The 14781-nt window shown below is 49.8% G+C and overlaps 1 protein-coding gene across 1 annotated transcript in view; it reads right to left on the bottom strand.

Annotated features, from left to right (window-relative positions):
- LOC102444765 (transmembrane protease serine 9-like) overlaps positions 1–11799 on the bottom strand; it is a 53446-nt gene extending 41647 nt beyond the window's left edge. The window contains exons 1-2 of the mRNA XM_075908264.1: positions 11651–11799; positions 10307–10466 (exon numbers count right to left, since the gene is read on the bottom strand). Coding sequence (XP_075764379.1) covers positions 10307–10466; positions 11651–11693 — 203 coding nt within the window. The 5' untranslated portion in view covers positions 11694–11799. The remainder of the gene's footprint in view (positions 1–10306; positions 10467–11650) is intronic.
- Positions 11800–14781: the final 2982 nt, after the last annotated feature.

The raw sequence follows: 14781 nt of genomic DNA, 5'->3' as shown, positions 1-14781 counted from the left end.
TCATTATTCCCCTTTATTCGGATCTGGTGAGGCCACATCTGGAGTATTGTGTCCAGTTCTGGGCCCCCCACTACAAAAAGGATGTGGACGCATTGGAGAGGGTCCAGCGGAGGGCAACCAAAATGATTAGGGGGCTGAAGCATATGACCTATGAGGAGAGGCTGAGGGAGTTGGGTCTGTTTAGTCTGCAGAAGCGAAGAGTGAGGGGGGATTTGATAGCAGCCTTCAACTTCCTGAAGGGAGGTTCCAAAGAGGATGGAGAGAGGCTGTTCTCAGTAGTGACAGATGGCAGAACAAGGAGCAATGGTCTCAAGTTGTGGTGGGAGGGGTCCAGGTTGGATATTAGGAAAAACTATTTCCCTAGGAGGATGGTGAAGCACTGGGATGGGTTCCCTAGGGAAGTAGTGGAGTCTCCATCCCTAGAGGTGTTTAAGTCTCGGCTTGGCAAAGCCCTGGCGGGGTTGATTTAGTTGGGATTGGTCCTGCCTAGAGCAGGGGGCTGGACTTGATGACCTTATGAGGTCTCTTCCAGCTCTATGGTTCTATGATTCTATGATTTCTTTATGCCCCCTCAGCATTTTTTTCTGTCAGTCTGCATTTCCACTCGGTCTCGTGTTTTCCGGCCAATGTCGTGTCCTTTTATTCTCATCTCTTGGCTTTTTATGCCAGTCTCACAATTTTCACCCCGGCTCATGAGGTTATGTTCATCTTGCGATTTTTTCAGACGGTCTCCCGATTTTTAAACCCAGCTTGTGGGTTTTTGATGCCCAGATGATTTTTGGTTGGTTGTTTTTTTTCCTGCCTGTCTCATGATTTTATTTAAACCCCAGTGCCCAGTTTCCTAATTTTAGTCCCTGCTTCGGCTCCCATTGGCTGGGGACAGCGATTTGCAGCTAACGGGAGCTGCGATTGCTTGTACGTGCGGAGGTGTAGGTAAATATAGCAGTGTGGCCCAGCAGGGGCTAACTTTGGTGGACCGGATCCAGACCATGGGCCAATATTTGCACACCCCTGTGTCAGCTCTTTCTCTGGGCCCCATCCCCTGGTTGCTGCACACCACACAATCTTTCACTCATTTATCCACACAATACCCCTCTGAGGGCTATTGTCCCTGTTGCACCAATGGGGAAACTGAGGCACACCGAGACTAAATGATTTGCCCAAAGTCACCTAGGAGTTCTGTAGCACAGCAAGGCCACTGTTCCACTCCACTCCCCAAGCACCAGTCTCTCTTTGGATAGCTGCCCAGTCTTGGGATAGGTGCTGGAATTGTTACATTCCTGGCTCCTTAAGTCATGCCAGGACAGGAGAACCTTGTTGGGGAGAACAGAAGCTGCCTTCCCCTAAATCAGTGTCCCGGCCCCCCCTCGCCTCTAAATAGAACCAAAGATTCCTGGTCTCCCACCCTCCATTCTAGCCACTAGACTCCATTCCCTTCCCAGAGCTGGGGCTAGAACCCAGGAGTCCTGACTCTCAGCCCCCCCTGCTCTAACCACTAGGCACCACTCCCATCCCAGAGCTAGCCTAGGACCCCAAAATCCTGACTTTCTACTGGTGCCACGTACACAGCCAACCATCCCCTCCCAGATCCATTGAGTCTGTCATTATTAAGCCAGGAAGGATTTTATTTTTATCACAAAATGTCAGTAAATGTGGATTTCAGCCTGGACACACAATCTGGTGAAAAAACATTTCCATTGCTAAGAATTGAAATGTGCACAAGGGCAAAGTGAAAGAAGCTGCTGCTTGAGAACTAATTAGAGCAGGGGTGGGCAATAATTTTTGGTCGGGGGCCACTCCAAGATTTTGTAAAGTGGTCAGGGGCTGCACTTTTCTTTGGGGGTGTGTGTGCAAAGTCTAGGGTGGAGGCTGGGTGCAGAAGGGTGCACGAGGTAAGGAACTGGGGTGCAGGAGACGGGGTGAGATCTGAGAGGGAGTTTGGGTGAAGGAGGAGGTTGTGCTCTGGGTCAGGGGATTGGGGTTTAGGATCAGGGAGGAAGTATGGGTGCAGGAGAAGATTCTGGCCCGGGGGGAGCAGGTGTAGGAGGGGGTACAGGGTCAGGGAGGGAGTTGTGATCTCGGACAGGGGGGTGCAGGATGGTGACCTGAGGAAGGGAGTTGGGTTGCAAGAGGGGTTGGGTGCCAGAGGCAGGCTCTGGTTGGGAGGCACTTACCTAAGTGACTCCTGGCCAGCAGCCCTTCAGCACCTCCAAGGCAGGCTGGGCTCCCTGCCTGCTGCAGCCCCAGACTGCTTACAACTGTGGTTGCTCCCTCCACCTGGCTCTCAGATCCCGGAGGGGGGAAGAGGTTTGCGCAGCCCCCTTTTCCCCAGGCCAAACTCTCAGCTCCTATTGGCTGGTTGTTTCTGGCCAATAGGAGCTGAGAGATTGGCTGGGACCAGTTACTATTGCCCGGCTGTTTCCGGCCAATAGGAGCTGAGAATTGGGCTGCAGGTGGGGAGAAACTTCCCCCTCCCCCCACAGTAGAGAGGAGAGAGGAGAGAGGCACATGGAGCAGCCCTGCGCTTGAAACAGTGGCTGCTGCATGCTTGCGGGACCAGGCAGGGGGTCCATGGGCCAGATCGGGTGGCTTGGCGGGCCGGGTCCGGCCCATGAGAGGTATCTTGCTCACCCCTGAATTTCAGGGTACTTACTGCGTGTATTTCAATATAATTATTGTTTTAACCCTCTACTGCGTAATGCTCCCCCATTGTGAACATTTAAATAGATTAAAAGAGAAAAAAAAGTTTGAACCCCACAATGTTGTGAAGTGTTGAAAATGTAAATCTATGCACATTAAAAAACGGAATGAAACTGCTTAAAAATAAACATTGATGTGATCTGTCGAAATGATACAAAAATAAAAACTGAGTTCTCCCAATTCTATTCATCATGCAAAGCCCAGTAGGAAACGGCACTGGTAGAATGAAATCAACCCCAAAATAGTTGAGTCGGTGTAAACTTCTAACGCTGCTCTGCTGACACCGGTGAAATAAAGTGTCCGTTTTGAATGGTAAAGGTCATTCATCATTGGCCCCACCTCCCAAGATCTGTGGTGGGTTCTCCACCACGGCAAACGCTGAAATCCAGATTGGACGTGTTTCTTCTAAACGATGTGCGCTAGGAATGATTGAGGGGACATTATCTCGCCTGTGTGACGTAGGAAGGCAGCAGGCGAGATGCTCCCTTGTGTCCTTGGGATCTAGGACTCTCTGAATTCATTACTCGAGACACAGTTTGCTGCTTTACCAGTATAACAGCTCTCCTAAGTATCTGCTATGCACAGCATAGGCCTAATTCACCAGACAAGGTTAGGAATCCCAAAGACACATTTTCTGGACAAATATTTTTTGCACAGTGAGTAATTAATCTGCCAAAAAAGCCATCTGAGTTGCCCTTCAATTGTCAATTTTGCACAAATTCAGTGAAAAACGTTGGCCCACATTTTTGTCAGGTGGGAGGGAACTGAGATGCCCTTCCCCAAATGGCCAGTGGTGGGGAACTAACCATTAGCACTGGGCTTGGAGCACCGAGGTTTGATGTAGAATCATAGAACACTAGAACTGGAAGGGCAGGGGCGCTATTTCAGAATTTTGGGGGGGAGTGGGGTGACCTGTGCATGCCTTGATGGGGGAGGGGAGAGAGAGTGAGAGCATGAGGGGGCAGAGTGAGGCCAGCAGCTGCAGCAGTGTTACTGAGCATGCTCAGCACAAACCAAGCACCAAATTGGGAGGGGGAACCAACCCCCTCCACCCTCCCCTCTGCATGCATCATCTCTATCCAGGCACTGGAAAACTCTGGTTTTTTTGGCAGACAACTTAGCAGTTAGCTGACAGGAGCATTGTACCTAATCGTATATATAGTAGCCTATTGTCTGTGAGTCTGTAACGCTGACGCACACAGCCATGCCCCCTGGCCGTATACGTCAGCGCCCCGCCCCCCTTCCCCTCCCTCCCTTGTGGTTTGGCCGAGCGCTGGCGCCGCTCAGCTGGGCTCCGGCGGGAGAGCAAGCAGCCCTTTGGACCTGGAATTCGAACTACCGAGTTCCTGCCCCGTGTAGACACGGGTAGTTAATCCGGATTTGTAAATTTCAAAAAATGGCGACCAGCCGGGAAGATGCAAATTTAAATTCCGGGCTTGATTTGCAGCTTCGAATGCCGACATTAGCCTCCCTAGTTCGAACTAGGGGGCTAGTGTAGACATACCCTAAAAGAACATCAGAATGGCCATACTGGGTGAGATCAAAGATCCTTCTAGCCTTGTATCTGGTTTTCAACAGCGACCAACGCCAGGTGCTTCAGAAGGAATAAACAGAAGAGGCAATCATCTTGATCCATCCCCTATCACTCATTCCCAGCTTCTGGCAAACAGAAGGTAGGGGCACCATCCCTGCCCATTCTGGCTAATAGCTGTTGATGGACCCATCTTCCTTGAACTTATTTTGTTATTACTGGAATCCTGTTATAGTTTGGGCCTTTCCACCATCTCCTGGCAAAGAGTCCCACAAGTTGACAGTGAAAGAATATTTCCACACTGTTCATGATTTTCTAGACCTCTAACATATCCCCCCAGACATTAATAATTTCTTTTGCAAGCTGAAAAGTCCCACTCTTGTAAATCTCTCTTCCTATGGAAGCTATTCCTTACCCCTAATCATTTCTGTTGCCATTTCTGTACCTTTTCCAAATCCAAGATGGCTTTTTTTTAGGTGTGGTGACCAGATCTGCACGCATGATTTTATATAGAGGCAATGTGGTATTTTGTCTTATTATCTATTTCTTTCCTAATCATTCCCAATATTCTGTTAGCTTTTTAGTTCTAAGACTGCCACTGCACAGCAAACAGATGTTTTCAGGGAACTATCCACACTGATTCTTTCTTGAGCGGTAACAGCTATTTTAGACCCCATCATTTTTTAATCTATAGTTAGGATTATATTTTCCCAGGTGGATTGCTTTTCATTTCTCAACACTGAGTTCCATTTGTGTTGCACAGTCACCCAGTTTTGTGAGATCCCTTTGTAGCTCTTTGCAGTCACATTTGGATTAGTTCCTATTCACCCCCTTTTTCAAGAACATTTGTGAGAAGTTTAACAGCAGTGGTCCAAATGAAGCTCCCTCCAGCACAACTCATTCCTACTCTTTCCCCCCATCTTTTAAGTGGTGTACCCAGCAATGTTTTCATGATAATCTAACGTTCCTTCAATTACATGAATAACCAGCCTTTTGTTATTCTTAATTACCCTACCCCTCCCTCTTTTTATAACAAACTCCCTGCCCCAAAGGCAAAGCTGCAAACTGCTCAAACTTTTGCATTTAAGAACTGTCTCTGGAGTCAGGGCATGCAGCTTTAAACAGACCTCAAGGATGAAATCTAGGGGTTCAAACTTGGGGGGGGGGGCTACTGCCCCCAAACTCCCCATAAATGGTGTCTTTGTGGAAGGGACCTCAAGAGGTCAACGAGTCCAGTCCCCTGCCCTCATGGCAGGACCAAACACCATCTACACCATCCCTTACAGGTGTGTGTCTAATCTGCTTTCAAATATCTCCAATAATAGAGATTCCACAATCTCCTTAGGCAATTTATTCCAGGGTTTAGTCACCCTGACAGTTAGGAAGTTTTTCCTGATGTCCAAACTAAACCTTCCTTGCTGCAATTTAAGCCCATTGCTTCTTGTCCTATCCTCAGAGGTCAAGGAGAACAATTTTTCTCCCTCTTCCTTGTAACACCCCTTTAGGTACTCGAAAACAGCTGTCATGTCCCCTCTCAGTCTTCTCTTTTCCATACTAAACAAACTCAGTTTGTTCAGTCTTCCCTCACAGTTCATGTTTTCTAGACCTTTAATAATTTTTGTTGCTCTTCTCTGGACCTTCTCCAGTTTCTCCACATATTTCTTGAAATGTGGTGCCCAGAACTGGGCCCAATACTCCAACTGAGGCCTAATCAGCACAGAGTAGAGCGGAAGAATGACTTCTCATGTCTTGCTCACACCACTCCTGTTAATACAGCCCAGAATCATGTTTGCTTTTTTAGCAACAGTGTTACACTGACGACTCATATTTCGCTTGTGGTCCACTATGACCCCTAGATCCCTTTCTGCAGGACTCCTTCCTAGACAGTCACTTCCCATTCTGTAGGTGTGAAACTGATTGTTCCTTCCTAAGTGGAGTATTTTGCATTTGTTCTTATTAAACTTCATCCTATTTACCTTAGACCATTTCTCCAGTTTGTCCAGATCATTTTGAATTATGACCCTATCCTCCAAAGCAGTTGCAACCCCTCCCAGCTTCGGATCATCTGCAAACTTAATAAGCGAACTCTCTATGCCATTATCTATATTATCAGGGCTTGATAAACCACGGCAAAAGCTGCTCGCCAGCCCCGCACTGTGCATGCGTGCGCCGCTGGTAAACGGGGTGCCGGGCTGAAATCTATTCCTCACGGGTGAGTAGATTCAATAGATTGTCGAGCCCTGTATATGATTGATGAAGATATTGAACAGAAACAGTCCCAAAACAGACCCCTGCAGAACCCCACTTGTTATGCCCTTCCAGCATAACAACGAACCATTAATAACTACTCTCTGAGAACGGTTATCCAGCCAGTTATGCACCCACCTTATAGTGGCCCCATCTAGATTGTATTTCCCTAGTTTATTGATAAGAAGGTCGTGTGAGACTGTATCAAATGCTTTACTAAAATCTAGGTAAACCACGTCTACTGCTTTTCCCTTATCCACAAGACTTGTTATCCTATCAAAGAAAGCTACCAGATTGTTTGACATGATTTGTTTTTTACAAATCCATGTTGGCTGTTCCTTATCACCTTCTTATCTTCCAGGGCTGTGTCTAGACTGGCAAGTTTTTCCAAAAAATCAGCTGCTTTTCCGGAAAAACTTGCCAGCTGTCTACACTGGCCGCTTGAATTTCCGGAAAAGCACTGACGATCTCATGTAAGATTGTCAGTGCTTTTCCGGAAATACTATGCTGCTCCCGTTCGGGAAAAAGTCTTTTTCCGAAAGACTTTTGCGCAAAAGGGCCAGTGTAGACAGCACAGTACTGTTTTCCGCAAAAAAGCCCTGATCGTGAAAATGGCGATCGGGGCTTTTTTTCAGAAAACCACGTCTAGATTGGCCACGGACGCTTTTCCGCAAAAAGTGCTTTTGCGGAAAAGCATCCTGCCAATCTAGACGCGCTTTTCCTAAAATGCTTTTAACGGAAAACTTTTCTGTTAATAGCATTTTTGGAAAATCATGCCAGTGTAGACGTAGCCCAGATGTTTGCAAATGAATTCCTTAATTACTTGCTCCATTATTTGTCCTGGCACAGAAGTTAAGGTGACTTGTCTGTAGTTTCCTGAGTCATCCCTATTTCCCTTTTTATAGATGGGCTCTAAATTTGCTCTTCTCTAGTCTTCTGGAATCTCTTCCGACTTCCATGACTTTCCAAAGATGATAGCTAACAGCTCAGATACCTCCTCTATCAGCTCCTTGAGTATTCTAGGATGCATTTCATCAAGCCCTGGGGACTTGAAGACATCTCACTTCTCTAAGTAATTTTTAACTTGCTCTTTTCCTATTTTAACCTCTAAAGCTGCCCCCTTCCCACTGATGGAACACCTGCATTCAATTCCCCTTTGCTGGCTGGGGAGAAGGGGTTTGAATATGGGTTTCCCCCACTGCAGAGGAGTGTGCTAACCATTCAGCTGAGGTACAGAAGGCAGGCTGTGTAAACGGTTAGAAAATGGTTTTGAATCTCCCAGAATGCTCTTCCCAAAAAACCAAATGTCATCAAAATGGACATTTTGAGGAGCCAGCATTTCCCAACCAAAAAATGGTCTGGTGCAAAGTGTCGCAGCATAAGTCATAGTTTTTGAAGCTAGCAGTGACCGAAAGTTCGGCCCCTCCAGTCTGATCTCCTGCCTAGCCCAGACTGGAGAACTTCTAAGGATTGCTGCTCCCAGCCCAGTTCCGAGCACTGATCTAGAGTGCCTGGTCTCCTGTTAGCTTGTATGCCCTTAACCCAAGAGTCCCATGGGGAGAGGGAGTAGGATGCTACTCGCTCTTCTTCCCTTTCCCCCACTATCAGGGAGCGAGAGGAAAGGACACAGCTTGTGTCACTTACTCTTCTACTCCCTCCCCTCACCAGCCAGCAATGAGAGGACTGCCTGTAAGCAGCGTACTTTCCCCTCGCCCCCTTGCCATAATTCCACCCCATCATCGAGTGCAAACTCACATCTGGTGGCTGAGCTGGAGCGGAGCTTTGAAAGACACTCCGTCTTGACACGCAGCTTCTGCATGATGGATAATCTGCCCCACCTCTATCCCTGGGGCATCTGGGTGAAGAATCACTGGGTTCCAGCCCACAAAAGCTGATGCCCAAAGAAATTTGTTAATTTTGAAGCACCATGGGACTCCTCGTTGTTTTTCGCTGAAACAGACTCACCCAAATGCCCCTCTGAAACTTAAACATCGCTAGTGCTTTTGAAAGAAAAGGGTTATATTTCTCTTCATTTATGTATGTATGTATTTATTTATGTGGGGGGCTTCTGTTTTAGGAGCCATTTGGGTTCACTTTGCTCTTCAATCATGAAGACGAGGAACTTTTGAAAAATGAAACCGAAGTCTAATTTGATTCCACCAGGAAAAAAAAGATCAAATCTTACAAGAGACAAGATAAAACCTCTCCTCTTTCATCACGATGCACGCTCCTGATTTACACACGGTCACTTTGTTACACATAGGTCATGTGACTGAACTCTCATCCCTGATTGGTTACACGTAATAAACCATTCCATCAGAGGCTGATGCCGCATGGCCTATTGTTTCCGTCCATTACCATGCAGGCTGTGAATGCCGGCTGATAACTCTTTTAATGCATTGGGATGTCCAATTCCCAGTCAAATAAATGGGAATTGGGCATAAAATCCAGGGGATGACTTTCAAATCCCATCCCAACTCCAGATCTGGACTTAGTGTTTTGAAGGTAAAGTAAATATTGGAAAAATCAGGGGTGCTAATATACTAGAAAATACATTTATCATATCTAGAGAGAGGAAACATTTTTCAACCAGACCTTTTTTCTGGTGAACAATCTGAATTTGGCAACACTGAATGAATCAATTTCACCAAATAGTTCATTTAAAACCAAAATGTGAAAAACCTCGAAATATTTCATTTTGACAGTGGGAAACTTCAATTGTTTTGATGTAAAATTCTTCTTGGGTTGGTTTTGAAAAACCCTCAAATCCATTAAAAAGCGCTTGGCATCAATATGAAATATTTCGTTTCCACTCAAACAAAACGCTTTGTTCTGCCCAAAACAAAAAAGGGCTGTGAGCCTTTTTGATGCGCTGAACACAGTGAAAAATGTCAACCCCAAACAATCTCCCGTCCCAGTTTTCAGCATTGCCAGTGGACTGAAAAATCAGTCCTTTTGCACAGCCCTATTTTTGGCATCCAAATGGATATTGAGAGAGAGAGAGAGAGAGAGATTTCCCTTGGGCTTCCAGAACTGGGGAGCCCAAGCATTCCAAATGCATAAATCCAGCCCCCTAAAATCATGGGATCACTTTAAAAATCAGCAAACTGCTTGCAATTTTTAAAACTACAGCTCAAACACAGCTAGGATCGTGGATTTTTATTATTTGTTTAAATTTACCACCTGGTTCCTGACTTTTTAGATTTCTCAAGTTTTCCAGCTTTTCTCCACATCTGGGAAGGGAGACGTTTTCTTTTCTTATTATAATGGAAGCCACGATATTCTCACAGTCAATGGACTCAAGGGCTGGGACGTGGAGAAAGTGCCACGGGTGGTAAAATAGCAAAGCTGGGCCAGATCCCAGCTGGTGTCAATGAGCCATAACTCACATTTCTAGATCCCCTGTGCAGACTGGGACACTGTACAGACACAGAGAGTCCCTGCCCCAGCTGGGATCAGGGCTCCATTGTGCTGGGCGCTGCCCAGACCCAGCCAGAGACAGGCCCTGCATGGAGACTGACACTCCAAAACAAGCACCAACGAAGAGAAGGAGGGAAAACGGATCCAATTTCTCCCGTTCTGAATTCCACACCTCACAGCACCCAGCACATCACTACAGCCTCTTTCCACTCTCCAGCCCCTGGGCAGCAGGGCAGGCCTGTTATCCTCACTGTTCAGATGGGGACACTGAGGCACGGGACGGCCCCATGAGCTACCCAAAGGGAGTTGGTTTCAGCACAGGGAATGGAAGCCTGTGTCCCGAGCACCCGATTCATGCTGCAATTGCCACCCCCCCGACACCCTCCCTCCTGGCCCCAGACTCCTTACCGCCCAGTGTCACAGTGGGCAGCTGTTAGCACCCAGCTAGGGTCGATCAGCGCCCCCCCACAGCGCACCAGGTTGCGGGATCCCATCAGGGCCACCTGGTAGGGCAGCTGGAGCAAACCACAGGACTGTCCTCCGATGATCCGCACATCCTCAGCTGCCACTATAGTCGGGGGAGAGCGGGGTGTCAATGTCCGAGGTGGGCAGGGGCCCCCGGGGGTGGGCTGGGGGGATGCCCCACCTGAAATGCTGCAGGAGGGCATGGGTGAGGGGTCTTTGGGGAAGTTGTTGGTGGAGGTTCCTGCTCATGGCAGCACAGACTTGAGGGCAGGGGATGTGGAGACAGGGGCGGCCTGTCCATATCGGTGAACTAGGCGGTCGCCTGGGGCGCCAAGTTAAATGGGGCGCTAAATGGTGGTGCAATATCACTGGGGGTGCCAATTGTATGGTTCACCTAGGGCAACAGTTGCTGGCAGCTAGTCTAGGGCCGCCCCTGGGGGAGCACGGAGCGGGGTAGGGGAACATGTGGGGTGGGGCAGGGGTAAGGAGCATGAGAGTGGGCATAAGAGTTCATTGCCCCCCTCCCTGAACCACTAACCGTCCTTGCACAGTGACACGCACATGCACACAGAGTAACACACATGGATGCACGTGGTATTGCACACACACACACACACACACACACACACACACACACACACACACACACACACACAGAGTAATCTATTCGCACACATGGCGCAGCAACCAGGCACACACATAGACGGTAACACAAGCACACACACAGTAATACTGACTGCATGATGCACACAGAGTAACAGGCGCACACATATACAGTAACAAATATACTCACATCCAGTAACACACAGAGGCACGTACAATAGCGCACCCACATACACACAGTAACACATACACATAGGCAATAACACATGGGCACACAAAGTGACCCATGTGCACACAGTAAGAAACAGGTGCACACAAGTACAGTATTTGCACACACCCAGTCACACAGACATGTGCGCATTCCCCTCCACACTCGTCCACACACATACCCACAGCCCTGTGGCTACAGTCACAAGGACACACACTCACAATTACTCACAAAAACGTGCACACAGACACAATTACTTTGCTTACGTGCACATGTGCACACACAGAGACTCACACGCGCCTGTGCATGCCAACACACAGTTACGCACAGACTCTTACACACTTGCCCATGTCACACACATACACACTCACACAGTCACACACACATCGGCGCACCACCAAGCGCCCAGGCAGTGCGCCCGGTGTGCCTCCACGTGTGCACCCCCGTCCCCGCACGCACACCAGTCCCCTGTTCACCTGCAGCCAGCAGGAGCAGCAGCGCCGGGGCCAGCAGGGCCATGTCTTAGAGGGTGGTTCCGCAGCCTGGCCTCCTGGCAGCACGGGGTTGGGTGGCAGAGTGCGGCAAGGAGCGGCGGGTTAATTAGCAGGGAAATTCGTCACCTTTAAATCCGCACCAGCTCCACCTTCCCTTGGCACTGGGCCAGGAAGGGTGGAAGCTCGTTTGGCAGGGAACACGCCCTCCCGGTGGGCGCCCTGCAGGAGTGGCCCTGGCTGCCTCCCTGGGGCCCCGGTCCATGACTCAGAGGCCCTTGGGGTGGGCATCGTGAGGCTTGGACAAAGGGCCGGCCTGACAGTGCCCGCTTGGAGCCACCGCCAGGACGCCATCAGGACGCGCGGCCCTGTCCCAATGCTGCAGGAGCTGGGCTGAGCGCGGGCAAGGCCGGGGGGCCGGGAGTGGCAGGCAAAGCTGCCTAGCACTGCCAGCCTGGCAGGGAGGGGCGTACCGGCAGGGCTGCTCCCCACGGAGCCAGCAGGCCTGCCTTGGTCCCCCCTTCCTGCAGGCTCTCCTCCAGCAAGGGGGTGAGCCCCTGGGCTCAGAAACGCCTCCTCAGGCAGCCTGTCAGGGGCTGGACAGGGCCGATGCCCCATGATGCAGTTTCCAATGCAAAGCAAGATACATGCTGGGCCTGGGTGGTGTGTTCCCTCAGGCCGGCTTAGCAGGGGCAGGGTGGCACCGGCAGCAGCAGGCCGAGCGTCACAGCCCTCACCTATAGCTGCCGCAGGGCTGCGTTGAATTCCCTGCTCCCTGCACCTGATTCCTGGAGCTGGGGCCCAAGCCTAATTTTTTCGGGCCAGTCCGGACGTGTAATCCGGGCCTCTTCCCACAGCCTCCCTGCAATCCCTCATCCCACACAGAGAATCTCCTGAGCCAGGAAGCATGCCCGTCTTCCTTCTGCCACGGATCCTGTCTCCTCGGTTCTTTCTTTGCCTCCTTCCTGGCCTTCATCTGAGGCCCGGGTCTGGGACCAGTGGGGCCCCGGGACCAAGGGGTTTTTGAAGTGGCCTCGGAGGCAAATCTAGTCTCCTCTTTCCCCGTCCCACAACTCCTGAATTGAGCCACGGCGAGTGGCGGGGGGATCAGGTGGGGAGCGGCATCTAGAAAGAGCCCAGAGAGCCGGTCCGCCGCTGGGCTCCCACCTCCCGAGGGGGTAGGGGGCACAGAGCTCCACTACGCTCCGGCTGGGTGGGGCTAATGCAGGGGCAGGGAACCTTTTTTGAGTCGAGGGCTGAGGGCCCCAGAAAAATCAGTCGGGGGCCACACATGGGTGAGAAGCAAAAAGCAAAACAAAACAACCCCCCTCAAACAGCCCTCACTGATGTGGCCCTCAAGTGAGGAGAAAGACACTCCCCCATTCCCCTCCCACATCAGAGCCTGGGGGGCCCAGCTTAGCAGACTTTGGGTGCTCTAGCCCCATAGGGAGCAGAAAAGGGGCTGGAGCACCGGCGTAGACTCCCCAATGCTGGAGGCCCCCCCTGAGCCTCGCGGGCTGGATCCAGGCAAGCTGGGGCCCACATCCAGCTCCCGGGCCTGAGGTACCCCACCCCTGATCTAATGCCTCACACTCAGCAGCTTGCAAGAGGAGGTGTGGTAATCCTGAGCTACTCCCAGAGCTGATAATAACAGGGCTGGGTCCCTGATCATGAAGCCAGGGCTGAGGGATTGAGGCTAACACCAGCCACGCCCAGGCGTGTCAGGAGGCTTGGGTAGATGTGCAGAAAAGCAGGCGATGTGCCCAGATTTACAAGGGGGGTTCTGGTTCTAGGCAGACCAGGGAGCAAAGTAACACACCCAAGAGATTACTGTTTGCAAAATAACACACCCAAGAGCCAAAGGCCATCGCTTGGAGAGTATTAATTAATTAAACAATTAATTAATTATTCTTATTATTGTGGGATAAGTGCCTCTGAGCCCCAGTCATGGGAAGCAGGAAGCCCCCTGCGTCAGGTGCCGTACAAACACAGAACGCAAAGACAGTTCTCACCTCCAAAGTGGTTCCATTCTTGGTACGTTACGTGACTGTATCCTGAAGCTTGGAGGTGCTGGGAAGGACCCAGGAGACCTGATGGGGCCAGCAGCCTATGAACTCCCTGGGGGCCGAGTTCAGCTCAGGGGGAGTGCACATCAAACAGGATGCTGGGAAGTTGGGGAGGGGTCTGAGAAGAGTGAGGCTGAGCTGGGGGCTGAAATTCTGAAGGCACTTGGTCGATTTTATTTTGAGCAGAAAAGGCCGAGGTTAAGCTATGAGAGAGGGTTGCCAGATGGTTTATCCAAAAATACCGACACCCCTCCCCTCCCAGAAAAAATACTGGGGAAAAAATTCTGTTGAGAAACAAAAAGGCGGAGACCAAAGTTGTTGAGAAAAAAGAAAAAAGGACCCCAAGGGTGTGTCTAGACTACAGGGTTTTGTCAACAAAAGTGGACTTTTGCCAACAAAACTTTACCTGCGTCTACACTACCGCTGAGTTCTGTCGACATAACGTCAACAGAACTTGGAAGTTTTGTCGACAGCGGTAAACCTCATTCTGCAAGGAATAATGCCTTTTGTCGAGAGAGTTCTGTCAACAGAAGATGTTATTGCATCTACACTGTCCTTTGCGTCTACACTCTCTTGTCAACAAGGCGGCTTGCTTTATCGACAGAACTAGATGTGATCTTGACGCTCTTTGTCGACAGAAGCTTTGTCAATAATATCTGTTGACAAAGCCTCTGTTGACAAAAGCCTGTAGTCTAGAAGTACTCCAACAGTTATTAAGCAAAAAAAATAAAAATAAATAAAAAACCAGCATGGCCCTTTTAAGAAAGACCTTTGAGGCTTTTTGCTGGCAACCATCTTGTTTTCCTGCTCTGAGTCAGAAGACATCTCCCCTGTGGAACCAGGTAAGCAGGAGGAGGCGGGGCCTGAGGGCTGGGCCCGGTTACTGAGTGTGCGTAGGGTTGCCAGGTGTCCAGTATTTTTGCCCCCTGGCAGGGAAACCCCCCAGAAAATACCGGACATTTCAGGTGTCTGATATTTTCTGAATTTTTTTACCAGACAGGAGGCAAAAATACTGGACTGCCCGGGACAATACCGGACACCTGGCAACCC

The sequence above is a fragment of the Pelodiscus sinensis genome, chromosome 24, assembly GCF_049634645.1.
Source record: "Pelodiscus sinensis isolate JC-2024 chromosome 24, ASM4963464v1, whole genome shotgun sequence".
Taxonomy (NCBI): Eukaryota; Metazoa; Chordata; order Testudines; family Trionychidae; genus Pelodiscus; species Pelodiscus sinensis.
The sequence above is the reverse complement of the archived record's forward strand: the minus strand, read 5'-3'. Positions and strand labels throughout refer to the sequence as shown.